Source organism: Benincasa hispida, chromosome 10 (genome assembly GCF_009727055.1).
Source record: "Benincasa hispida cultivar B227 chromosome 10, ASM972705v1, whole genome shotgun sequence".
NCBI lineage: Eukaryota > Viridiplantae > Streptophyta > Magnoliopsida > Cucurbitales > Cucurbitaceae > Benincasa > Benincasa hispida.
Genome location: NC_052358.1, coordinates 22,346,446 through 22,373,309, shown reverse-complemented (window position 1 = coordinate 22,373,309; position 26,864 = coordinate 22,346,446). Strand labels below are relative to the sequence as shown.

At 33.9% G+C, this 26,864-nt stretch overlaps 2 protein-coding genes and 1 long non-coding RNA gene across 4 annotated transcripts; 1 reads left to right on the top strand and 2 right to left on the bottom strand.

Moving 5' to 3' along the window:
• Positions 1-1,605: 1,605 nt before the first annotated feature.
• Positions 1,606-11,502, bottom strand: LOC120088283 (protein CONSERVED ONLY IN THE GREEN LINEAGE 160, chloroplastic). Its single transcript, XM_039045466.1, has 9 exons — positions 10,956-11,502; positions 10,482-10,531; positions 10,301-10,379; positions 10,011-10,106; positions 9,716-9,796; positions 9,516-9,607; positions 2,863-2,955; positions 2,310-2,378; positions 1,606-1,961 (listed from the first exon to the last, which is right to left on the bottom strand). Exons 1-9 carry the CDS (start codon positions 11,271-11,273, stop codon positions 1,823-1,825), a joined length of 1,017 nt encoding a protein of 338 aa, XP_038901394.1. The 5' UTR covers positions 11,274-11,502; the 3' UTR covers positions 1,606-1,822.
• Positions 11,503-15,227: 3,725 nt separating this feature from the next.
• LOC120089183 lies at positions 15,228-16,548 on the bottom strand. The gene is made up of 3 exons (XM_039046597.1): positions 16,361-16,548; positions 16,183-16,224; positions 15,228-15,628 (listed from the first exon to the last, which is right to left on the bottom strand). The coding sequence occupies exons 1-3, from the start codon at positions 16,490-16,492 to the stop codon at positions 15,254-15,256; spliced, it is 549 nt and encodes a 182-aa protein (XP_038902525.1). The 5' UTR covers positions 16,493-16,548; the 3' UTR covers positions 15,228-15,253.
• Positions 16,549-19,277: 2,729 nt separating this feature from the next.
• Positions 19,278-20,841, top strand: LOC120089215. Of its 2 annotated transcripts, XR_005485096.1 has the most exons (4): positions 19,278-19,714; positions 20,185-20,242; positions 20,321-20,426; positions 20,718-20,841. It is a non-coding gene; the product is annotated as an uncharacterized LOC120089215 (long non-coding RNA). The 2 variants fall into 2 exon arrangements; XR_005485095.1 differs by having other exon boundaries at positions 20,321-20,835.
• Positions 20,842-26,864: the final 6,023 nt, after the last annotated feature.

The following is a 26,864-nucleotide window of genomic DNA, read 5'->3' as shown; positions in this document are numbered from 1 at the left end:
GCTTGAGGCTTTTTCCTATTAGCTAGATTATGTGTGCTTGTGTGGTTTGCTTTAGTGTTGTTCAATTATGTGTCCAAGTGATCCGAGAACGAGAAAAGGCTGACTAAGAGAGTGTAACCTCTTACGACGCACGTTATGAAGGTAAAAATTTATGTCTAAAATTTTAACTGCAACACTTGGCTTATTTAGAATCTTAGATCTCATTGAAGAAAGGTTTTATAAATGATAGGCAGTGTTTTCACACATAGAAGTTAGAATAGAGTTTTCTTAATTAATTATGGTTGAGATTTGATTATCAATTGGTTCAAATGATAAAGAAAAAAAGAATGAAAAAGAAAGAAAAAGGATGAGGGAATAGGACAGAGGCTCTAAATAAGGTAATGAAGGGTAAGGTTTCTCCCAAAGTTGGAGGAAGATTGAAAACAACTATCACAAATAGGGTAATGAAGTTTTTGGCATTTTGTACCGACTGATGAAGAGACAAAGGCCAACCTTCTGAATGTCGCTTTCCTTTGTTTAGTGATTTCTTTTTGGGTTCATAGAATCATTTAAATCTCAATTGGTTGCTGTGTTTTCAGAATATTTTCTGCTTCCCTTTGCCACTAAGCTGGTAAGTTGGTGTGGTGCAGGCCACACTATACCCCACAAATCTCTCTCTTTTTCTTTCTTTTCCTTCCCTTCCTTTTCTTGAAAGTCAGGGTAACCCTTCCCCCATATACGCCTACATTTATCTTACGTTCAATCATCTTTTTAACTTGTTTGGATTGACTTTTCAAGTACTTCTAATTTTTAAGTACAAAAAATATGTTTTAAGCACTTTAAAAATCAATCCAAATAAACCCTTTTATCAATAATGAATCACATTTTACTTTCTACTCTTGTACTATTCTCTCGAATTTTTTTCTTTTTGTGGGGGTTTTTCACTTTACTTATCCTTGTTGATTAAACAATTTAAAGATTATATTGTTTGAAACATTTCTAGAGTATTTAACCCACAGACTTCATAAGTGGATGTTATATAACTCAACTTCAATAGTTTTGAGAACTATTGAAGTCTGCATATTTATCGAACCATCTTTCCTCTCTTTTTTGCACATTTGTTCAAAAAAATTTCATCTTACAACTTTGCACTCAAACAAAAACTTTCTAACTCTAACATATTAATTCTATATTTTATAACTCAACTTAATGCCAACACTCGTGAATATTAAGTTTTGTTTTTAGTTTTGTTGTGGATGCAAACAGAGTGTCTTGGAGTTTAGTTCCTACAGATTGAAGGAAAAAAAAGTCATCACTTTACATGATTGAACCAAAAACCAGGGGTATAAAGCCAACAAATACTATTTGTCTGTTTTGATCATTAGGATGAAAATCTTCACCTACTTGTCATATTTTCATTTTTATTTTCCCACCATGATTATCCCTCTAAGAAAGCTATGTTGGAATCTTATTATGCCATTTTATTCAAGAAATGGGACCACCATAATTTACTCACTTTTCTCCCTTTTTTTTGGTCCTTTCAGTTCTACCCTTTGCCCATTTTCAGTGTTGTTGGTACATGATATGTCAAGTTGGGCAACAATTGACAGCTCAAAACTACACAGATTGATCAGCAAATGACATAAGTTGGTGCATTTACCTGTTGTCTCGTCACCAAATATTCATATCTTTGCCATCTTTTTCTCTTTATGTGTTGTACTAAAAGAAGTTAATGTTTGGGCGAAAGAGATCAAGAATCAATATAGTCAAAGAATACATTACAAATGTGTGTATATATAAACCAGAAGAAAGTTTGAACCAGGAAAATATGCACATGTATATCCTAGGCTTGCGGCTTGTTCTTAACCACGGTAAGTGCCTCCTCTAAAGCTTGAACAAAAGTAGCAACCTTGTATGTGAAGAATCCAACTAGCATTGGTATCAACTGTAATTGCATAACTCCATAGTCTTCAACAAGAATACTACAAAGAAAAAGGGGCAGAAATTTTGGAAAATTAGGACCCCAGCCGTGTCTGCTAAAATGTTTTGTTGATTTCACATCCTAAATTCAAAGTCTATGGTGTCAATCAAGAGTAAGACCAGGCTTTATTCCAAAAGAGAAAAAGTACACAATCAGTAATGGGGGGGCCTACAGGATTCACATCTCTTCGTATGTACGTTTTCATTTCCTAAAACAATTATCAGTTCAAAATGACAATAGACGACAAGAGAGAGAGAATGAATTTTCTGGTAATTGGTGTGAATGCTTTATGGTGGCCATATGGAGGGGGAAATATTGGCAAAACTAACAAGGTAGTGAGCATACTTACCCGTTCCAACGGTTATATAACATCACCAATATGACTGGAACTAATAACCGTGGTTGTGCAACAGCTCCTCTGCAACAATTTCGTTAAGACGACATGAGGTTCAACAAGTTCAATCTTGTTCTTCAAGAAAAAACTAAATCAGTATTTCAATATACTGGTACAAAGAATGATCAACATAGAATGTATATTTCGTGACTTCCAATCATGGAGCTTCATGTTATAGAAATAAACTCTCAAAACACCACCTGTATCGACAAGATGAATTGTGAATTATCTTATATAGATTTGTCCTAAAAGATCTTGATGCTTGGGAATGCACCATACTTATCTTGTCTTTTCTTCTTTTCTTCTGTTTTTTTATAAACGAGAAACCATACTTTTATTAAGAAAAAATGAAAGAAAATGCACGGTCCATACTTAAAATCATAAGAACGAACAACACAGAAATTCACCATGGCTCATACCATAATCTTATGAGAGAAATAGAATACAACATGCTTTACTGAAAATCATCAATACTCTACTGTAACCAAAAGAGTTGTGTAATACATACTTAACAAGTCCTTTTGCTCCATCTGCCAGAGAATCCACACTACTCCCCAGCATTCGTATGTACACAAGAGAACCAATCAGCCCAGCACCAAAGCTGAAATTGGGAAGGAAATGTCAAATAATCTACGAATGTGTCTCCAACAAAGTATCGTACCACATCATCCCATGTTCTCAACAAATTGTTAAATTGTTAGTTTGGCAGAAATTTGAACTACAAACCTTTAGGTCCTCAGCACATACACATGCTAGTTGAATGATCAAAATAATAACAGTTAGAAACTCAACATTCATTAATAACATGGTGGAATGATCAAGTGGCGAACAGTCTTCATAACTCATGACTCGTGACAAAAGACCAAAGCATTTCACTTTTTCCTTTTACTTCTTTAATTTAAAAGAAAAAAAAAAAGAAAAAAGGAAGAGGGTAACATGGGGATAAGAAATCACCCAGGACTGTCCAAAAAAGTTGCAGAAAATTTTCCATAATGGAATTGATAATAAAAAAAGGGAGTATAATTACAAAATAACTTTTCAAAGGCAGTCCAACTAGAAATCAAGAAATTTGTTGAGATTTGAGGTTTTTCCTCATTAAATTTCAGTTTTGTGTGTTTTAAGTAACTTATTGTTAGTTTTAATTTTCAATTTAAAGTTGATGTTAAATCTAATCTATATTTTAAGTTTCCTGAAGTATTAATGTTGTTTTTAATTTGTGTGTTTAGATATATTCTTGTACCTATATAAATTGTAAGTTTAGATTTATTCTTGTACCTATATAAAGGTGAACTTCCATGAAAAGTACGTATCACACTTCTAGTACAACATTTTTTGTATCACATTTCTTATACAACATTTTGTATATCACATTTTGAGTATCTTATTTTTGCATCACAAACATTTTCTACTTCAATAAGAAGTTTATTCATCGTTGGGTTTCACTCTCATTTTTCATTTTCTTCTCTTTGTTTAACAAAGATTGAGATATTGATTTGTTTCTGCAATATTTATTTTTTCAATCGATTTCATTTTCTCAACCGCTAAAAGAGTCAAGAAGCAGTTAAAATCCATCTCAACTCCTTTGGAGATATTGGCATGTCTGTCCAATGAAATAAACAACACAAGTCCTCAACCAAGGATTAAAATATCGATGTCGATATTGATATCGAGATTTCAATTTTATGTATATATCGATAAAATATCAATATTAACGGATATTTCTGCAAGTCACAAAATTTAAAAAATTTATTTAGATTAATAATTAAGTTGTTTTTACTCCAAAACAAATTTATGGATATTGTTATTAGTAGTCATATTCATATTGGACAAAATAGTAGACATTTTTATGTTTTACGAGTCTGCATAAAAGATGTTGGGATATCTATGGATATTTAATATTGATATTGAACCGTTCAATTTACAGATATATCGGCGGATATATTTTCATCCTTGCCCTCAACTAGCACTTCTTCAAAGTACTTTCCCTTTCTTCTGCAAAAGGGTACCTATACATTATTCCACGAACTGCCTAAAGTCTCTCAGGGCTTACCAAGCCATAAAAAACAAGTTAAAAAAAATTTACATCTAAGAAAGAGGTGGATAAGGTCTTCCCCACTTTCTTCATACATCAATACCAAGTGCCAAGTTACTATTTTTGTGGAGTTAGATAAGCTTTCTTTAGCATTAAAGTCTGGAATTATTTCGAGTAGTGATTGAATGAAAATGTAAAATTTCCCCATTTCTCTTTCAATCTTCAATGGTATTTGAGCCCTAAATTCTTAAGGGGCCTTTGAGTGAGATATCTCTAAAGAAAAACCGAGTAAATAACTGTGAGAATTGAGTGAGATAAGAGTCATAATCAAGCTGTCTTTCTTCACAGGCTCCACCTATGGTGAAAACTATGAAATATGGGCTATTAGAATGCAAGCCTACATGGAGGATTATGATCATACAATAAACCAGATCAAGGCTTATAAGGTCACCAGGAAGGCAAACGCTAGAGTTTGCCAATATGCAGCCGTGTCTCCTGTCATATTCAACAGAATTATGACCATGAAGTCAGCAAAGTAGATTTCGGAGTTCCTCAGAGGAGAGTATGGAGGAAAATGAGAGAATGAAGACCATGAAAGTGTTGAACTTGATGAGAAAATTTGAGAGAATGTAGATGAAAGATTCTTAGTCCATCAAAGAGTACTTGGACAAGTTGATTGAGATGCCAACAAGGCAAGAGCATAAAAAACTGATTTATTTGACCAAAAGAATCTAGTTTCAATATTGAACCAATTTATTTAGGTGCAAATGTAATTAGGCTGAAAGCCGACTCAATCAACCAAAACTGACCGAACCAATCGGTTGATCATTTTTCAATAGCTTTGGTTGGAGTTGGTTTTGCCAAAACCGACTGTAAGTTGGTTGAAGAGCTCAATAAAAGCCCAAACCGACCAACTCATTACAGACTAATAATAGTAATAATAAATACTGTAAGCTTTCTCTCTTGGGAAGAGGAAGACCAATTTAATGGTCATCCTCTCTCCAAGAGAGGATTACTATAAAAAATAAATAAAAAGTTCTAAATTGTTTCCTTTTTTCTTTCTCGATTTCTCTCCATTTCCTTTCTTCTTACTTTGTCTCTTATCCCAATCTCTTCTCAGTCTCCTCTCTTCTTCCTTCTTTTTTTCCTTTTTCTTCTTTCTTATTTTCTTCATGATTTCTTTTTTCTTCTCCTTTTTTTTTTTTCTTTTCTTATCCATTTCTCACTTCTTTAGTTCTTCATTCTCTCTTCTCCATCTCTTCTTTTTTTTCTCCCATTTCTTTTCTCTTCCCTTTTTTTACTTTCCTTCTTTCTCAATTTTTGTTTTTGTTTAGTTCACCAGTTACGAAAACTGACCAAAATTGCATGCCTGCCTGCATGGATGGATGGTTGGTCAACATCCCAACACTTCAAAACTGCTGGAAACCAACTGAGGGAAATCGACATGTTGATGGTTGACACCAACTTTTGCCTAAAAACAATGCCAACTGACTGATGAACACTCCTAAATCTATTGTCAGATAAATCAGTTATTTGATCTTACATCGATTATTTGACAATTGCCTACCCCTTCAAGAATCTTCTAAACCTATCTATTGTCAGATGAATCAGTTCCTAATGCTTTTGCCTTGTTAACAAACTCAAACTTATCTGAATATTCTTTAATGAACTAAGAATCCTTCATTTGCATTCTCTTAATTCTTTCACCAAGTTTAACACATTCATGCCGTTCATCCTCTCATCTCCTTTGAGGAACTCCCAGATCTCCTTTGTTGACTTCAAAGACATAATTTTGTTGAATAATGTCGGAGACGTAGCTGAATATAGGCAAGCTCTCTTATCTGCCTTCTTTGCAACCTTCTTGTAAATCTTGATTTGGTTTGTTGGTGGGTTATGAAGAAGTGGAGCAATATCATAGTCTTGCTCAATTGCTTCCCAGTAATCACAATCCTCCATGTATCTTGCATTGAGGTATCTTGCATTCTAATGCTAAAGAAGGTTAAGCTAACTCCACAAATATATAGCAATTTAAACTAACAAACTACAAATAAAAATATCAGCAACCACCCTAGAAACTAGGGCTATAGACTGATTCAAACCAAAGCATACTTGCAGTTTGAGTCAACTTAAATCCCCCCCACTCCTCTCGAATTTCAACCCGTCTTGGCATTTTTAGTTTATCAAAGAGATTGCTCCCAAGTTGCAAGTTGTACTTGAAAAGAAAAATCATTCTTGATCTTGGAGGATGCTCTTCTAGAGAAGGCAGAGTCATTCTCTCTCTCATTTTGTGTGCGTGTTTTTTTTTTCTTTATAAGAAACATAATTCCACAGGGAAGGAAGAAAACAACCTAAAGACCCAAGGTAGAGGGTAGCAACTCCTCTGTTATTGAGCAACTAAAGATGCTTTTTAATGAGTGTTTTCAGCTGAAAGATCTTGGTTGTTTGCGTTATTTTTTGGGGCTTGAGCTTGCGTGTTCTTCTATATCTCAACGTCATTACACTCTTCAACTCCTTGAAGATTAGGTCCTTTAGCTGCTCGTCCTAAGGCTGTTCCTTTGGATCCTTTTCTCAAACTGAAGCATTCTGATGTTGATTTGTTGCCAGATCCCATCATATATAGAAGGCTTATTGGCCGCCTCTTGTATCTAAAAATTTCATGGCCTGAAATTACTTTTGCAGTGAATAAGTTGAGTCAGTTTGTTAGCCTAATAAGTCCCAATTAACTGTCGTTTTCCGTCTTCAACAATATCTTAAAGCTAAACCAAGACAAGGCATTTTTCTACCAGTCACACCTCCTTTTCCAGCTCAGGGCATTTGCTGATTCAAACCAGGCGTTCAACTACTGGTTTTTTTGTGTTTTTCTTGGTAATTCTTCAGTGTCATGGAAGTCCAAGAAACAAACTGCATCACGATCTTCAGCAGAGGCAGCGTATCGTGCTTTGGGATTGGTTACTTGCTTTGGTTCTCGTATTTGCCTAACGATCTTCAAATTCCTTTTCAAAAGCCTGCTCTTTTGTTTTGTGATAGTCAGACTGCAGAACATATAGCTTCCAACCCTATTTTTCATGAGCGTACAAAACATACTGAGTTGGATAGCCAACTTGTTTGAGATAAGATTTCTGATGGTCTTATAAAATTGTTGCCAGTCCAGTCTGATTTGCAGCTTGCTGATGCCTTCATGACGCCTTTGTCTGCTGCATGTCTGTTTCTTTTGATCAGTAAGATGGGAGTTCTAGATATTTTCTCTCCATGTTGAGGGGAAGTATTAGTTTTATTGGGTGGTTAATATTTTGTTATTATGTTGGTTAATATTTTGTTTTATCCTGTTAGCTTCTCTTATATAAATACCTCTCTGTATTTACTCACTAATTTTTTAATGAGTGTTTTCTTTATTCTCTCAACACTGTGAAGTTTATGAATTACCCCCAATTGGCCAAATACCAGTGCTGCACTGAGGTAATGATTGAGCGAAGTGAAGACAATGAGCAATGACAATACAAATAGGTGTACAATAGAAAACATCAAATGCATGATCACCAATGATGCCTTGCCAAAATAGAAATGAGAACCTAGATCATCTCATCTCTCAACCCATTCCATTTCTTCTCACTAACCAATGGTTCCTTTTTTTCTTCCTCTTTAACAATGGTTCCTCTTTCATAGATATAGTTCAGGGTTCAATAGCGTTTCCAATAAATTTAAGGGAAACCTCACATGCTCTTATCCCACCCTCATCTCAGGGCCCAAAGCAGGTTAAATGCAGCGAAGGCAGTATGTGAGAAACTTAGAAATTGACAGAGGTTTTCGAAGGGGTAGACAATTCTATATGTTTTTATCTTTGGAGCTTACGTCTTTTATAGCCTCCTCATGGAGCTCTTTATGCAAAAATTTTCTTAATTGCTCCTCTTTTCCTATTGATATCAATTTAAGAGTATTTATCTGATCTCCTTTGCACTTGGATTGGGAGGACATTTTCCCTCTTTTTCAATACATGGGCACTTTTCAGCAGAAGTTTTATTTTGTCTAAAAAAACAGAGGAAAAAAAAAGGATCGTCTGGATACTTGCAACTAGTGAGTACACAAGCATTACCTGAAATATAAAGTACTAAATGATATGTTAGATGATCTGATTTTAAAATTACCGTTTCAATTTGTTTGAGACATAAAACGAAAAAAAAAAAAAAAAAAAAAAACAAAAGATAATGAATTGCACTTTGTGGATCGTGGCTGAAAATAGAATCCAAAGTTTTATGTTAATAAGGAATGGAGCATCTATAAAAGTTATAATTGAAACTGCTGGCGGGAAAAGGTTGTAGGTCTTGTTTTGAATGCTTTAGAGGCCAGGGAGGAAGGCATAAAAGAAAACGAAAATTTTCTAGGACATCTTGATGTTCTTGTAGTTTCTTGGCCTTTATTCATCGTCTTTTATAATCTTTCCTTTGCATCTTTAGTCTTCATTAAGTCTTGACTAAAGTTTTGTATTTTATGTTGTTTGTAACCAGTTACTTATCCATCTGGTTTCCCACCTATTCGGCTAAAACTTGCTGCCTTACTTATAAATAGGTAGCCATTTGTGTATTCAATTATCATTTTAATAAAGTTTTGAGGTATTCTTTCACTTGTGTGCATCAGATTACCCTTAGTACGAACAACTTGTATGACCATAAAAACAATTTAGGTTAAATTACAAGTTTAGTCCCATCCTTGAACTTACGTGTTCATTTGGTCTCTAGGCTTTCAAAAGTGTCTATTAGGTCCTTAAACTTCCAATTTCATGCCGAATAGGTCTCTGGCAACAATTTCTTTTTTTAAGAAAAAACAATTGAATTTTAAAGGAGTACCATTGGCCATTTCTAAAGAGTCTAGTAGATCTGTGAATTTAAAAATTTCGAACATTCAGGGACTAAAGTTGTAAGTTTGAAAGCTAAGAGACCAATAGATACAAACCTCAAGGTTAAGGGACTAAATTTGTAAGTTTTCCGAACAATTTATCAGATCAACTTATAACAATGGGAAGTTGATTACTAAGACTAAATGCATTTGCAGCAGTCAATATTTCAAAACGAGACCACCCAGATCATTACTAGAATGCCAGCAAAATAGCTTAAAGAAATTAACATCAAACAAACCTAGCGGCAACTTCTGGAGAATATGAAACATAAGCTGAGAACAAACCAACACCTCCTATTGCCAATGTTAAAATTTGCATCTTCTTCTTTAACTGAAAAGACAAAAGAAAACAAAAGGGAAGCAAACAACACTCAATACATGAAACAAAGGAGTGTAACAGTAAATAGAAATATCATGAAGCCATTCTACGACAAAGCACCTTAAAATACTGTTCCCTGGATAAGGCAGCCAGTACTTCTGGATCCCCTTGAGGCCGCCTCAATTCTCGAAACATCACGTCCTACAATTCAGCATTAAGCTTCTTTTCAAAACAAGTAAACAGCTTAAAGAAATATTTCATTCTAAATTTTATAAGTTGCCATAGCTTCATAACCTCCAAAGAAATTCAAATCAAACCATAAAATTAACACTATTTCAATTTCAAAGCACCATGCGAAAAGATGGACTCTTGAGATGAGACTTTAGAGATAAACCAAAGGGGTCAAAGGACTCACACTGCCTCCAGTAGCTGCCTTATATGCCCTATCCCACTTCTCTTGCTCACGCCTTGTCGGTGCTAACTTCCATCTGGGTGACTTGCGGCTATCAATCTGACCCATCATTTCATTGCCATTTTAGTAAAAGAGAATGTAACAAGTTAAAGATCTTCTGAGATCTCAGGGTACTCAAAATTGCTCAGATTCCACAAATACCCTCTGTAGTCGTTTACATAATTAGTCAATGAAATAGAATCTTCCACATTTTATGAAAGATTTCAGGGGTGAGATAAATAACGACATCATACCGGGATATTTTTCTCGACTAAGTCTTCTGACCTAGGTACTGGAGGAGCTGATAGTTCTTTGCTTAAATCAACTTCCAAACTGTACGTGCATTATTTGAAAGTTATAACATTATAATGCTGAAACACAGAATAACAAAAAACATGATTGCAGTTAACATATAAGTAAGAAGTGAGAACCAACCTATCAAGGGCCATGACTCTATTCAAGCTAAGAAATCCAGAAGGCTCGTCCTAATACAATAAGATCATGTAATCAGCGGTCAAACTATCATTAATCAACATATTACAGATGGCATCATAAAACACATCCTGTACACTTTCCATTTCCAAGACAACCGAATAATCTAGCAAGTGCTTGGTTCTCAAAAAGGAAGAATTGAAGAGTATACTTTATAAAGTTCATATAGATAATGAGTAACACTTATAGTTCAACACTTTGAGACTAAACCAAAGTAAATATAGCTTAAAATGGGCATTTCACTTCAATCAAGCAAAGAAAGAATCAATGTCCAATCACCCAAATGATTTTCCATGACGAATTAAGCAGAGAGACGGATAACTGAAAAATCACTAACTAATAATGAAAATAGTAAGGTGGAACGGAATTGAATAGAAACAGGGAAGGGCGAGAAGGAGAAGGAATTAGAAGGGAAACCTTAGCTTTATTGACGGTAAGAGATAAATCATCAGGTTGGTCCTTGACAAACTTTTTCACCCGGGCCATGAATTCTCTATTCCAGATATAATCGTCGGAGGTTAAAGGGTCATCTTTTTCACCACCCCATACCTTACGGAGCTTCGTTGTGGTAGGGGGGCCGCCGTACTCCCCGGGGGAAACTCCAGTGGACCATTTTTCCGGCTTCTTTTTAGGGAGAATGACCTTGGTTTGCCTTGGGTCTGGTATTGGAGGTGAAACTGAAGAATCCTGAGAGATGGGAGTTGAGGTCGCTGAGATATAGTTAAGAACAGCCATTGATATTAGAGATGAGGATGGGATTGAAGATGGAGCTCCACAGTTTCCTTTACTCTGCTTCAGTTTATCGATTTTTTTTTTTTTTAAATTAAAATAAACGCCGAAAAAGATAGAAGAAGAAATATCTGGGAATGGGTGATGCTTTGTGGTCTTTCTCCCGCCTTAAGGTCTCCACTAGAGATGTACAATTTCTCCACGGGAACGGGATCTCACGGGACCAATCCCAAACGGAATAGAGATTTTCCGATTAGACAGAGAATGGTGGAGGAAATGAGAGAAAAAAAAATTCGTGAGTTAAACGGGGTGGGGACGGGGAATGCCCGACCCTACCCCGTTCATAATGTTATATTACTATTATTATTATATAAATATTACATTTAAATTTCAAATTTTATTATTTATTGAGAAACATAATGAATATGTTTAAATTGAATGTTTAAATTTAGATTATATATGTGAATAATTTGATTTATATTTATTTCTTTCTACTAAAAAAAAATAATTAGTTTTTTTAGCCAAAATTTGAATAATTTATCTTTAAATTCAAATTTTCATATAAAACTAACCATAATAAACAATTTAGTGAGAAAGTTAATAATTTAATTAAAATTTGCTCACATTAGTGATTTAAATTAAATGGTTTTTTACAAAAAATAAATAATAATTCCACGTGGGGAATCCGATCCCCGCAAATTCCCCACAGGGAATCCCCACCCCGATCCCCGTGGAGAATTTCACGGGATGGAGAATGAAATGGGGAGCAGAGACGGGGATGGGGAATAGCATCCCCCGCCCCGCCCCATGGACATCTCTAGTCTCTATGATATGTGATAACTGATGTAAAGCAACGATTTCTGATATAAAAATCTAAAACATATAGGTTTTGATAGATAAGTACCTATAAACTTGACAAAATTTATAATGATAAGCAATTCATTTATATTCGCGATTTACATACATTACAATTGATATGTAACTTAAGATTGATTGGTGTGAGTTTTAACTACTTTTCGTATTTTGTTAATCTAAAATCAATGTAAATAAAATTATTTTTTAAATTACATTGATTTGTAAAATAAAGATAATTTATGCCCGTTTCGTATCTATTTTGTTTTTTGTTTTTGTTTTAGAAAATTAAATCTATGAACCCTATTTCTACCTCCAAATTTCTTTATTTGTTATCAACTTTTCATCAATGGTTTAAAAAACCAAGCAAAATTTTGGTAACTAAAAAAAATAACTTTCAAAAAGTTGTTTTTGGTTTTTTGAATTTGGTTAAGAATTTAATCATTGTACTTCAAATGATGCAAATCATTGTAAGAATATAAATGAAAATGGCTAATTTTTTTTTTAAAAAAAAAACAAAAAATCAAATGGTTACTAAATGAAATCTTAGCTAATCTTAAAAAGAACGACTACATTAGGATACCTTTTCACTTGTAAGTTTTAGCCTTAATTTATTTTTTTATGTTTCTTTTAAAGCATATTTGAAATTATTTTTAAGGAAATATTTGAGGGCAATTGTTTTAAAAGCTTCCAAAATGGTAGTAAAAAGAACATATTTGTAAATTAATATACTAACTGTTGAATATGGTGCAACTAAAAAAGTTGTTACTGAAAACATTTTTTTAGAGAAATGTATTATGTAATATATTTTTTTTAAATAAAAAATAAGTTTCTTAGAGAGTACCTAAATTAGAAGATTGATATTTAAATATCTAACCACATGAGAGTGTAATATTTTAACCGTGCGAATAGAACCGCAACTTTAAGTAAAATGTGAACATTAAATAAAATCAAAATGTGATCTACCAAAGTTACACAACAAAAATTGACTCAAAATTTTGGAGATGAGAAAATTTCATCACTAGTAGTTCATCAACTGAAATAAAAGATTTATAGCACTCACCATATTTCTAAATATTGTACCCATAAGATTTTGGAGTAAATTTAATTAGTGAAAATGAATTTGATTTTATTGATTTTGTATAAGTGTGAGCAATGTCTAACGTATACTGCCTCTAATGAAATTTGAGGTTTGATGAGCTTATTTCCGACTGAAAATGTAAGCACAATTGAATTCTTGTAGTCTTCAAATTTTGTTTTTAGAGACCAATTGGGAGTTTTATATCATTAAATAGAAATCTTCAAGACTTAGCAGCATGCCGAATGTCGTCTTTCCGGAACGATGCTTGCACAACTGGGCCCAACAAACCATAAAGCCCATTAATTCCAACAGACACGAGCGACATTCATGCCTTTTTGAACAGACCGTTTCTTTTCCTTCAAATTCTGTACGGACCCATTTCTTTACTGAATTGCTTGCTTTCAGATGGCGCGAAAACTCAGGCGTTCACCGCCGCTATTGCCATTCCGGCGACGTAACGTCGATTATACCACCGGCACCGATTGCGATGTTTCTCCATCTCAATCTCTCTATGCATCGAACGAAGACGACTATGACGCTTCTGAATCCGTTAACTCCCAACCCAACCCCAAATCAAAATCTCTAGAAATCAAGCCCTCTGATTTAAGAACCGCCGCAGAATCCGCCTCCAACAACAGTCCAACGTATTTACAGACGCCAAACGCCGCCCAAACTGTATTTCCATACATCAACGTTGCACCGTTGCCGATTTTTCACGGCGGCGCCGATGAGTGTCCGATGATACATTTAAGCCGATTCGCCAAAGTCTGCCGTGCGAACAACGCGGCCTCCGTAGACATGATGCTGAGAATCTTCCCGGTGACGTTAGAGGGTGAGGCGGCGCTTTGGTACGACTTGAACATCGAGCCCTACCTTCCGATTTCTTGGGAAGAATTGAAGTCTTGTTTCTTGGATGCTTTTAATAAAATTGAATTGACTGATCAGTTGCGATCGGAGCTTATGACGATAAATCAACGGCAAGAGGAGAATGTACGTTCGTATTTTCTGAGGTTGCAGTTGATTCTGAGGAAATGGCCGGCGGGCAATACACTTTCCGATGGCTTGTTGAAGGCAATTTTCGTTGACGGATTGAGGGAAGAGTTCAAGGAATGGATGATTCCACAGAAACCCAGTTCATTGAACGAGGCATTGAGTCTTGCATTTGGGTTCGAACAAGTAAGAAGTGTCCGTACATCCGGCAAAAAGGGCTTTCTCCGGTGTGGGTTTTGTGAGGGGCCGCATGAGGAATTGGTTTGTGAGGTTAGGGAGAGAATGAGACAGTTGTGGAAGAGTAGGGAAAAGAAGAATACCGTTGATGTGGCAGAGAGTGACGGCCATGAAGCGACAGTGGCCGCAGCGGCGGAGCTTGTGAGATCGGCTTCGGCAATAAGTAGAAACGAAGCGGAGATTGAAAAGGATGGTGGGGAGATGGTGGGTTGGAAGAAGAAAAGTCAGTGTCAGTGTTGGAAGCATCAGTGTAGGATGAAGAAATTGGATCGAAACCTTAGCATGGTATCAAAAAATTCTAAAGGCTAATAGATTATGAATTATTTTGTATCTCTTCTTGTTGTGTTTTACTTTAATCTGAATAAAATAATTTTGTTTGTCTAGCAATCTTGAAATCTATCACTGATTCATCTATAAAAAAATTTATCGCCATTTTCTTCTTCCACTGTGTGAATGTAATGGAAGAAATAGGCATAACATGGCAGAGGAAGCAACACAACTCGGATATTTCTTGATCAGAAGGCAGTGGAATTAATTAATTGTCATCTTCAAAAGCAAACGAGAAATATAAAGACAATTCAGAGATCAGAAGTCACCTGTTGCTGCTATGCCTCGACGGATTTAACAGAAGAGTCAAGGATACATTAGTCCAAACTCCAAAATGATTTGAATGTAGAACAATAACAGAAACAACCACTGTTGCCCAGAAAAAAGAAAATCAAACTGAGAAACAGTTGCTGATTTAACTCGATTAGTACAGTAAAACAGAAAACAAAGAGAAGTGATCAAATCAAGTGAAGTGAAGTGAACCAATTTTCTCACCACTTTAAGCAGCTGTTTTCTTTCTTTTACTCTGAGGTTCTAATATACTTCCCGGCTTCTTCGAGGCAGAAGACGAGGAAACTCCATCAATTGCTTCGATTTCTTCACCAGGACATTCTATCGGTAGTCGTAATTTCTTTTCTGGCTTCTTTGAAGCACAAGTCGGCTTCTGGTGGTCTGGACTCGGATCGGAGTTATTTTGTTTCCAGGAATTGAAATTCAGAACTGATGTTACACAGCATTCTTGCCATTCGAGGTTTTCAAGGTCCGAAATTACGGCCTCAAGCGGAATGGTCGCAGAGGATGAGATGCTCTCTTTGAGTGTGGAACGAGAGAGATTGATCAGATCAATAGTGTTTACGGCATCCGTCAATACATTCTAAGCAAGAGAGAGAGGATGGATGTGCATGTGATTAATCGCTTTCAATAAGACGAGAAGTAAGAAAACATCAAATTACTTCTGGTTCTGAGAAGCACCTTTTTCTAATTTCCTTTCCCAGATTCTTCTCAGTCATATATGCTAAAGTAGTTCATCGGAAGAAAAAACGGATGCCTCGAAGTTTAGTAGTTCTATTAATCAATATTAAGACGCAACACCAAATTACTTCTGGTTCTGAGTAGCACCGTTTTCTAATTTCCTTTTCCAGATTCTTCTCAGTCATATATGCTAAAGTAGTTCATCGGAAGAAAAAACGGATGCCTCGAAGTTTAGTAGTTCTATTAATCCATATTAAGAAGCAACACAGAGAACAAAATCGATAAAGAATTTCAAACAACCAGAGTAAGTGCTCTCTAATTCTTCAAAGCTATGAATTCAAACTAAAACCAATTGATGAACATTGCGTAAGAGATTGAAAACACAGAAGGTGATAATGATTAATTCTCAAATTTCAGCTAATAAAATTAAACTTAGGTATCGGTTCGGAAACTCACCTTCGTACCTTTGATGTTCATGTAGCCGTGCATGCGAATGATCTGCGCATAGAGTTAAACAGAATCAACCGAATGAAAAGTCAACGGGCAAGAAATTCGAATTCGAAAGGAAATCCAAACAGATCATCAGAGAGAAATTGCTGAGGAAGGAAAAATAAAGAACAATGTAGATCAGGACCTGACTCAGAAAATTGACGGCAAGGAAATTTTGCTTCTTAGAGGAGAAGAAATCGAGGTAGTCTTCAAGTGATATCTTATTCTTCTTCTTCTTCCGGAGCCGTTCTGTATTCTGTTTCGGGTGATCATCCATGGCAGCTCCGTTGTTGTGTTCTGGTTAGCGCGCCAATGGAAAACTCCCAGAATCTTAGTTTGTTATCAAATGAAGAAACTGACTCAAGGCGGCACCACGGTGACCTTTTAAAAGACTCAATAAAATATAATAATTTCAAAATTTTAATTTCATCACATTAAAATCTTAACTTTAGTAAGTACAAATTTTGATAACAATGCGTGAGATTTATAATTGTATCAATTTTTTTACAATATATGGAGTGAGAAAATTAAAATTATGACTTCAAAGTTGATATTATGAACACTATGTCGGTTGAACTATGTTCATTTTGACAATTAAACAATGTATCAATTTAAACCACTTATTAAGATTATCCCTTTAAAATTGTCCATCCGTCAAGTCTTATATGTGTGTAGATTTCTTCAAATGACAAATTAACAAACTAGATAATTAGAAATGATATATGTATGGACGATTTCAAGGGAAATACTAATTGAAAGTTTAAATTGATTTGCTTATAAAAGTTTGGGGATATAATTGATAAAATTATAAGTATCTCATAATGTTTGTCCAAACGGAAGGTAATAGTGAGTATAAATAGATATACTTACGAAAATTTAGGATATAAATTGATCAAATAGTTTAGAGCTTTAATTGATATCACTCCAAAATTAAGATGATGATTTGGTATTAAACTAAGGATTCACTTCTACAACCTAGTAGTAACTAATGTGGGAGGTCTTTTGTCCTTAACAAGTGGTATCAGAGCTTTCTTAGTCGGGGAGTCATAGGATTATCATAGCCAAGAGGGTTCAAGGGAATAATGAAATTTGATGGAAAAATTTTTGGGTATTAAAAGATGCAGTTAAGGATTCTTAACTTACAAGAAATTGCTTAAGACATTAAAAGAGAGATCGAAAAGGATGTCAGATGAAGATTGGGAGAACCTGAATGAATAAGTTGTTACAATCATCAAGATGTGTTTGTCAATGAATGTTGCTAGTCTTGTAGCCGATGAGACTAATGTAGTGAAGTTGATGGAGGCGCTTACAAATAGGTATGGGAAACCGTATGCCAATAGTAAGGGTTTATCTTCTTAAGAAGTATTTCAACATGAAAATGGCTGGGATGCTTTTGTTAATTACTATATTAATGAGGTTATCACTTTAATTAATCAAAATCTATTAAGACATAATTTACTAATGAGGTGTATGCTATTAAGTTATTAATGTATTTACCTGATAGTTGGGAGACGATGAAAATTGTAGTGTCTAATTCAATTAGGGATAACTCTTTAAAGTTTTCAGGGATTTGTGATTTAGCTATATCTGAAGAAATTCGTAGGAAGGACAGTAGTAAAGAATCCACTATAGGTTCAGTTTTAGCAGTGACTAAAGGTAAAGATGAGATAAACTCTGAAAATGACAGGTTGGAGTAGCAGTAATAAAAAGTGGAAGAATAGGACTAAGAAGGTAGAGTGTTATTACTGTCGCAAGAAAGGTCACTTCAAAAATCAGTGTAGGAAACTAGAAGAGGATCAGAAAAGAAAATAAGAGGTAAATCAGGTTGAAACTGAAGAAGTAATGATAAATCTGGTTGAAACTGATGAAGAATTAATGAGTGATGTTTCTGCCTATGTTGAGTGTAACACACAAAACAGTAGCCACTCATCTGAATGGACAATTGATAGTACAACTTTTGTACATATAGCTTCAGATTAGAGTTTATTCACATATTTCACATCAGGACATCAAGATCTAGCGAGGATGGGGAATGATAAAGTTTTTAAGATCGTTGGGATTGGGAACACTAATTTGAAGATAGAGTTTGGGAAAAAGTTAGTACTACGAGATGTCAGGTTTGTACCTAGGATGAAGATAAATTTCATCTCTACTATCAAGTTAGATGATGAGGGTTCACTATAAGAATTTTGGGCTTTAGTGTCTGAAATTGGATGTATAATGTCGGTTTTGTTTTTTTTTTAAAAAAAGTGGATCTTTAATGTCCGTTTAAAACCGACATTGTAGGGGTAGCTTTAATGTCGGTTTTAAATCGACACTAAAGATCCACTTCACTTTTTTCCAGTGAGTCTTACCTGAGTTGGACAGAAAATGACTCACTAGACCGATTGTATGTGTAATATTAGGTCTGGTNGTCGGTTTTGTTTTTTTTTTAAAAAAAGTGGATCTTTAATGTCCGTTTAAAACCGACATTGTAGGGGTAGCTTTAATGTCGGTTTTAAATCGACATTAAAGACCCAATTTTCTTTTTCCTCTCATTCTCACACTTCCTTCTTCAAACCCTATTCTTTCTCACTCCTCTCTTCTAAACCCATATCTATTACTCATTTCGTTTCTCACTCCTCTCTCCCAAAGTGAATTTGCTGGTCGTTCTGCTGGATCTGCTGCTCATTTCATCATAGTTCGTGTGTCTTCAGATCTGTCGTTCGCCGAATCTGTTGTACGTTTCGTTCGCGTGTCTCCAGATCTGCCGCCTCATTCACCAGATTTGTCGCCGTCGTCGTTTGGCGTTCGTTCCATCGTCGTTCGTCATTCGTTCCGCCGCCATTCATCGTTTGTTATGTCGTCGTTCGTTTCGCCGCCAGATCAGGTGTGTTCACCTAGCCATCAGCCTCTTTTCATATGGAAGTTGAAACTTGTTCTTCTTCCATCCATTTTCATCTCTAACGATTAATTTTCCTTTGTCTGGTTTTCGACGAGACGGTATTAAATTTTACACTCCTTTCCCCTTCCGATTTTGTTCAATTTCTTCGGCAAAACTTTGATCATGGGCAGCGGCGGGTGGAGTAGATTTTTTCCCCCTGTAGTTTGAGTGAGTGGATGTTTGCCTGATGCTCTGTCGATTCATTTTCTCTTAATATCTTTATAAATTTATAACTGGCAGTTTCTATGATAAGATCTGAAGATTTGAATTTCTATTTGAAAACTGTCCTTCACCGTAGGATATTGGTTATGATTGAAGGTAGTACTGTTTTTAATCTAATTGTTATAGATAGATTCTATAACCTGTCCATCAACTTCTCTTGTTTTCTTTGGGATGTAATGTATGTATGATGTGAGCAGGAGAATGTTAGTGAGAGTAAGAATGATGATTCAAAAAGTGAAGAGGTTGCTAAAGGCGCAGATGCTTCAGAGGTTGATGCTGATACACCCAACATGAAGCCAGGCATCGACCATTTTAACTATGAGGAAACTGATCCTATTAAATCTAGCGCCTTGAGTAAGTGTTGTCTTTTTCTTTTTTTTTTTTCTTTTTTCCTTTTGACTTTGTAAATTGGTGGTTTTTTCCCTTTAATTTCTTGGATTATATTCTTATCATCATGCGTTTGATAATTTATTCCGTGCCTTCCAATTGGATTTTCTCTCTGTTGGAGGGAAGGGGACAAGGACATGTGGATTAATTAGTATTCCTATGGTGAACTGTTAATATCACCATCACTTGTCAAAATTGCTTTCTTGACTTACTTTCCAATGTTTTACACAAGATGTTTTAATTCATAAGTCTTGTCAAATTTCATGGCTGAAAATACAGTTAGCTACGTGTCGTGGTTGTTTGTTCCACAATCATCCATGTGTGCTCAATTTGAATCATGCCTTTTTAAGTTAATCCTACTGGTGGCCACTTTATTTTTATTGTGTGGTGGTTTAAATTTGGTGATTAATCCTTGTTAACAAGAATTATTGGTACAGGAAGTTCACTTTGGGAAATTGATAGTCTTCGACACCATTATTGTCCTTCTGTTTCAAGGTATGCAGTTTAATATTGATCCAGAAACTTTTGTTGCTTTGGATTTCATACTGAAAACTAGTCCTTATGTTCTTGTAGGTTAGTTTTGTCCCTTGAGAATGATCTGACTGTGAGATAAAAAACAAATGAAATCGATGTTAAAGATTTTGTTGCCGGTTCATACTCTACAATACTCGGGCAGGAGGTAAGTTTCACTGGTTCGGTAATTTTGCTATAATTAGTTAGCTATTTTATATATTCTTGTAAGGTTATATTTTGTCCTTTTTGAAACTGTAATGGTTAAGATTATCGACTATTATTCCATAGAAAGAGTGGATGTTTTCTCTTTTGTTCGGGATGAATCTCCTAGCTATTTACGACCTTTGATATCATCTCTAAAATCCATATGTTGCATCACTTCCCTAACAAAGAATAAAAATTAGATAAAATAAAATTCAAATGTTCTTTTTGTTCTGAATGGTGTTCTTGGTTGCAGTTGAAAAAGAAACTGAAGCAAGTCCCTCTGGCATTCTACCAAGCACCCCCCACCACCTTGTTCTCGGAGTCTGATTTCGTTGGCTGGAGTTTCGATCACAAACACAGTGAGAAGAATATTAATGGTAGTGATCATCTTTCGGCAAAAAGACAGCGCGTAGGGAGTTCATAACTTAGGTTTCTTCACCTACAAATTTGCATTGGGGCATGTTCGTTCCTCCAGTGAGAACTACATTCCAGGAAGCATTGAAATATGGTAGAAAGATGAATTGCTTATATTATCTCTCGCTTAGGCTCTATAAGAATCGCCCGACTGTAGCCAGGTTAACCGTTGGAAGATTGTGAATTCTTTAAGCAATTTTATCACTCAAGAGTGGGGGGTGAAATTTTGCAGCCTTACCATGTGCCATTCCTAATTGGACTTCCAAGCGGAACAAAGAGGTGACATTTACTTGTATTAGTTTTCCTTTATTTATTCATGTTACTCATTAATACAACTTAAAGAAGTAAATTTTGTTTTGATTTTTGTGAATTGAGGTGTAGCAGCCAGTTGCACATTTTTTTGTAGTTTCTAATATATGACTTTGAATTTGTATTTTATAGAAATTTAATGAATTTAACTTTAGTGATGGGTTGTCTTGATTAATAGCCTATGAGTTGGGTTAACTGGTTTTTGAAAGGATGCAAAATAAGACTTGCAATGAAACGAGTTGAATCTCTTATTATTTTGGGATTTTTATGACCTACTGTTGTTGCAAGGGATTCAAGTGAAAATTATTCCTGATAAGTACATTTTTGAATGCTTGTAGTTTTAAGCACAGTTTCTAAGTGTTTTCAAGTGACTCTAATGATATGAAAATTCATGTTTGAGAAATTATAGTATGCTTATTTCTCTTTGGACCATATTGGATTAGAATGTAACACCCGTTTATGACTCATGGATACTATTTATTTGTAGTTTAGATTTGATTCAAGGTGCTCGAGTTTGTAGGTCGCACTATGGTAGTTTGTGGGTTATTCATGCACTATGGTTTGTGACAACTTTTGAGGTTTGAAGTATATTGTGAGCTAAATTTGCTTATTGATGTATGTGTTCTTGTAAATTTTCCATCGTCTTCGTATCTCATATCTAGGTAACCAAGCTTCTCTTCTTCAAGATCTTGAAAAAGAAGATTCTCTCATTTATTCAACTATTGAGTTTTCTTGTTTTGCAGATGTAACAAAGGAGTAAATATTTGGTATCACAACCTCTTTATGATTTTTCTTGGGGAACTTTAGATCCAACACATTCACTACAAGAATTTTGCCTTGAATGTACCATTTATACACATTCCCAATAAATACGGTTAGTTGAATATGAATTCTTATCACATTTTCACTTTCAATCCTTTGTCTTAAACTTTTTTTGTTGTGATCCTTTGAACAACAGTGGTCAGACAAAGATGCCTATAACCAGACATTGCTGAAGCTAGGGGGTTGGTTCAAGAAGAATTATGAAAGGATCCATACTTACCAAGTGGAGAGAAACAGTATCTCATAATGTTTGTAAAATCATAATGTTTGTATTACTTGTAATTTGTGTTTTCAAGGCCTGAATTATTGTACAACCTTTTAAATTATAATTTTATAGCAGAATTTGTGGATTAAATGTAATAGATTTACAATCCATACATGAATAATATGTCATAGCCACAACGTTCATGTGTCATGATATACTTTTTGACTAAAAAATGGATTCGGCAACGGAATTTAAAAAAAAAAAAAAAAAGAACAGATTTGGGCTTCAATGTCGATTAATAATTAAAAAAAAAAAAACAGAGACTTTAATGTCGGTTGGAAATTTCATTGAAGATCTTTAATATCGGTTGCAACCGACATTAAAGACCTTTAATGTCGGTTGAAAATTTCACTAAAGGTCTTTAATGTCGGTTGCAACCGACATTGAAGGCTGTGTTATTGAAGCCGACATTAAAGGCAACCGACATTAAAGAGCTTTAATAACACTATCTTTAATGTTGGTTTAAAATCGACATTAAAGCCCGAATTTCTTATAGTGGTTATAGTTGTGAGTTGCGCACTCGCTAGTGTAAACTCAAGTTAGGATCCTAGGTAGTGGCAGTTGGCCATAGAAATTCCACACTGTGCAAATGCCAGTTTAGTGTTAAGGATCAGTGAGATGATGGATGCCAATTAAAGCTGCAGATGGCATGTGTAGAGGTACAATTGAGCCATCAACAATAATAGCCAGTGTTGATCAGTAAGATTAAGGTCCATTAGTTCAGAAGCAATTGGAAAGTTCAAGAGAGAAAGTTGATGGCTATCATGAACCCCCAATTATTAGACAATTGAATGAATTGATGAAGTCGTATAAGTGAATAAGGGCATCAAAGTGGAAGACCAAAACAGTTGCTAAGGTCAAAGATAAAGTCTCCAGCTTGGCAACATGTTTGAAGAAAGGAGTCAAACTATTTGCAGATTTTGTCTTCTTCAAGAATAGGTGTCCAGGAATGAAGAATATGTCAATTGGTACCACTTACTGAAGTGGGAGTACATGACTATCTTTTATGTTTAGGGGATAGTTCCATGTAGCTTGCTGATACCTCGGGGCAAGAATAGATGAGCTACACTTATTTTCTGATGGTTTCCTGTTTTGTTACTTTGTTGATTTTACATGAACCTTGGAGTTTTCCAAGAAGATCAGAAATAACAGTTGTAGTGGGAGTATAGTTTTGGAGTTTGCCAAAATATCACATTGATTTGGAGTTTGCCAAGATATCACATATACATATATACTACATATATATATTTATGGATTATTTTGATGGAAGTCAAAATCAAAGAAAGAATGTTGGAGGTTTTTACATGGGCTTAGGTTTTATATTATGCAACAAACACACACATATATATAGGAGTGTTCATGGATTGGGTTGAATTAGGTTGAAAGACTTTTTAGACCCAATCCAATTATTCGGGTTGTAAATTTTTTCAACACAAATAACTCTTATTAAAAAATGAACACAATTCACCCAATCATAAAATATTTGGGTTGAGTTAGTTCGGGTTAATCGGGTAATTTATTTAAAATTTTATTCTAAAAAGAAGCAAAAGGTATGTAAAAATTTTATTTAATTATTTTCATATATTGAATTAAGATTAACAACTCAATTTCAATTTATATAATAAAAATTTTCTTTCTAAAGTGCAAAAAATTTAAGAGTAAAGTGCAAAGAAACTATTTTGAAGAGTTGTTAAAGAATAAATTATTAAAAAAAAATTAGAATTAAATAATTAAAATGAATATATGCATAACTAATTGTATTATAAGTAATAAAAAAATATATTTTAAAGTTAATAATAAATTCGGATTGGCACGGGTTGGTTTGGGTTATATTAGGTGAACTAATGAACCAACCCAATCCATAAAATTTTCATTTATTTGAACCCAACCCAACCTAAATAAGTTGATAATCTAACCCAAACTGCACAAATTGGATTGGGCTGATCAATTTTTTCAGGTCATCGAATTTTTTTGAACACTCTTACATATATATGTGTTTTTAACTCAAAGTCAATGGGAGGCACGCCAATTAAAAAGAAAAATCGGCCGTATGTGAATGGTGACAGAAGCAAAGTTTTGTGCAGTCCGGTGCGGCAGTGAGCCTTTTTTGAAAAGTAGGCATTTTTCTTTTGTTTATTGTTAACTCCGACGTATTAAGTTGTAGTCTAGGGAATCAAATAATTGGTGTTAGACTATTTGGGAGAGATTTGTAGTGTGAGTTTTTGGAACTTTGCAATCTTTACTATAGTAGAACCTACATTTGTAGAATATTGGACGTAGTCTCGAGTTGGGACGAAATAGTATATTTTCGATACCATTCTCTTTTTCCCTTTTCTTAATTATATTGTTATTTTATGATTGTTAATCCTTTTCACTCTAACTTGTAGAAGTGATAATTTTAGATATAATTTAGTTTATGCATTTTATTTATATTTAATTATAAATTTCTAACAAAAATTAGATACTAAAGCCAAAAGTTATTTCTATGTGTATGTAGATTTAGTGTTGAACAAAACTGCAATGCTTTTATGTTTGAATGCCCATGAGCCTCCTCATTTTATAATTCTTGTTCTAGAATTTTAAACCTAAAATTCTACTTTTTATTCTAATGATAAATTCATTGATATGTCCATATATTCGTAGATCGAAGTGTTCGACGATATTGATATTATATATTCATGAATATCTCTAACATCTTTTATAATAGCTCGTAAAACATAAAAAAAAGCATCTATTTAGTCCAATATGAATAAGAATACTAATATAACAATATCCATAACTTAATCTGGGAGTAAAAAACCACTAAATTATTAATCTAATAAATGTTATATATTTCATGACTTACATAAATATCCGTCAATATCGATATTTTATCCATATATTTATTGATATCTTTGTTAAAATTGAAATTTCGATATCGACATCAATATTTTTAATGCTTGTTTTTTTATCAATAAAATACATTTCCTTTCATATTGCATGTTTAAGAAGGTAATATTATCGATATGAACTACAATCATTTAGACCTTTGATGTCTAACGTACGGGCCTTTTATAGACAATGATATAATATATGTCCTTTAGTGACGATTTGTTGGATGAAGATTGATTTGTATTGATTTCAGTATAGTATAATGAGTATAGTCTTTTAATATATGATCCTTTGATATTTTCTCTCTAACATTGAAGGAAGTTTTAATCTTCTAAATCTTCTGAGAGAGTTTTGATCGACTTCAAAGCCTTCAAAAAATCAAAAGAAGTTTTGTTTTTCTATACTTCTGAGTAGGGGTGTTCGTGAGTTGGGTTAGGTTGGGTTGAAGCACTTTTTAGACCCAACCCAATCATTCGGTTGTTAATTTCTTCAATCCAAATAATCCTTATTAATTAATGAACCCAACCCAACTATAAAATACTTGGGTTAGATTGGTTCGATTAGTTGGGTTATTTATTTAAATGTTTGTTCTAAAAATAAGCAATATATTAATATGTAAAAAATGTATTTAATTATTTTCGAATATTAAATTAAGATTAATAACTCAATTTTAATTTTTATTATAAAAATAATATTCCAAAGTGTTAAAAATTTATTTGTAAGAGTAGTTAGGGAATAAATTAACCAAAATAATAATAAAATAAAATAAAATGAAAATAGACATATATAAAAAGAATTGTATAATGAGTAAAAATAATGCAACATTTTAAGGAGGAGAAAGGGATCGTATACAAAAACAACCAAAACAAAGTCCAAAAAGAAGGGGGGGAAAAAAAAAAATCAAAGAAACCTCCACCATCATCATGGCAACTCCAAGAGCTGCAGGGCAGAGGGGTCATTGGGTAGAGACTTAATTTAGGGTAACTACAGTTTTAAAATAAGATCAAGAATACAAGCATAATAAATTCAAAACAAAATTGCAAAGAAATCATGGAGTTTTGGGTGTGAAAGTAATAGCCGTACTGTTGTGAAGTCGTCTTCATTAATGGCATAGATCAGTGTCCAAAATTCTCCATTGATGGACTTGTTTGGATTGATTTAAGAAGAATGTATTTTTTAATCATTCATTTTTATTTAAATACTTTTGATAAAAATTGAATAAAATATATTTAAAAAATTACTTTGCGTGGTTGTCAAACACTTTAATTTCTTCTAAAATGATTTATTTTTTAAATTAAACATTTCAACATGTAATCCAAACATTCCCTAAAATCTCAATAAGACGAATAAGGAATAAAAAAAAAAAAAACAACAAAAAACAAATAAACCTAGGCATCGTTTGAATTTTTTGGTGTCAAAGTAATATCCCTATTGTGAGGGAGAAAAGTTGTAGGATCGGGTAATCTTAGAAACGTGAATATGGTAAAATTTTTTGTAGGCCCAATTAAATTAATTAATACTCTTTTTATAATTTAAACAAGGATTTTATGCAAATGATTTCATTTTGAATTAAACAATAAATTAACTATCACACTTTGAAATACTCTGTTTAAGTATAATGAAAAGATTGGTAATGGATATAGAAATTTAAAAACTATCAATTGAAATAAACATATATGAGCAATTAAATTTAAAAATAAAATTTGTAATTAATTTCAA

Excerpts from the sequence above, each read along its gene's own strand:
- LOC120089183 (XM_039046597.1), bottom strand. The coding sequence starts at position 16,492 with ATGGATGATCACCCGAAACAGAATACAGAACGGCTCCGGAAGAAGAAG. Across the intron at positions 16,225-16,360 it reads CCGTCAATTTTCTGAGTCAG|ATCATTCGCATGCACGGCTA; the intron begins GTCCTGATCTAC and ends CTCTATGCGCAG. Across the intron at positions 15,629-16,182 it reads TGAACATCAAAGGTACGAAG|AATGTATTGACGGATGCCGT; the intron begins GTGAGTTTCCGA and ends TCTCTTGCTTAG.
- LOC120088283 (XM_039045466.1), bottom strand. The coding sequence starts at position 11,273 with ATGGCTGTTCTTAACTATATCTCAGCGACCTCAACTCCCATCTCTCAG. Across the intron at positions 10,380-10,481 it reads AGAGTCATGGCCCTTGATAG|TTTGGAAGTTGATTTAAGCA; the intron begins GTTGGTTCTCAC and ends ATGCACGTACAG. Across the intron at positions 2,379-2,862 it reads GGAGCAAAAGGACTTGTTAA|AGGAGCTGTTGCACAACCAC; the intron begins GTATGTATTACA and ends AAATTGTTGCAG.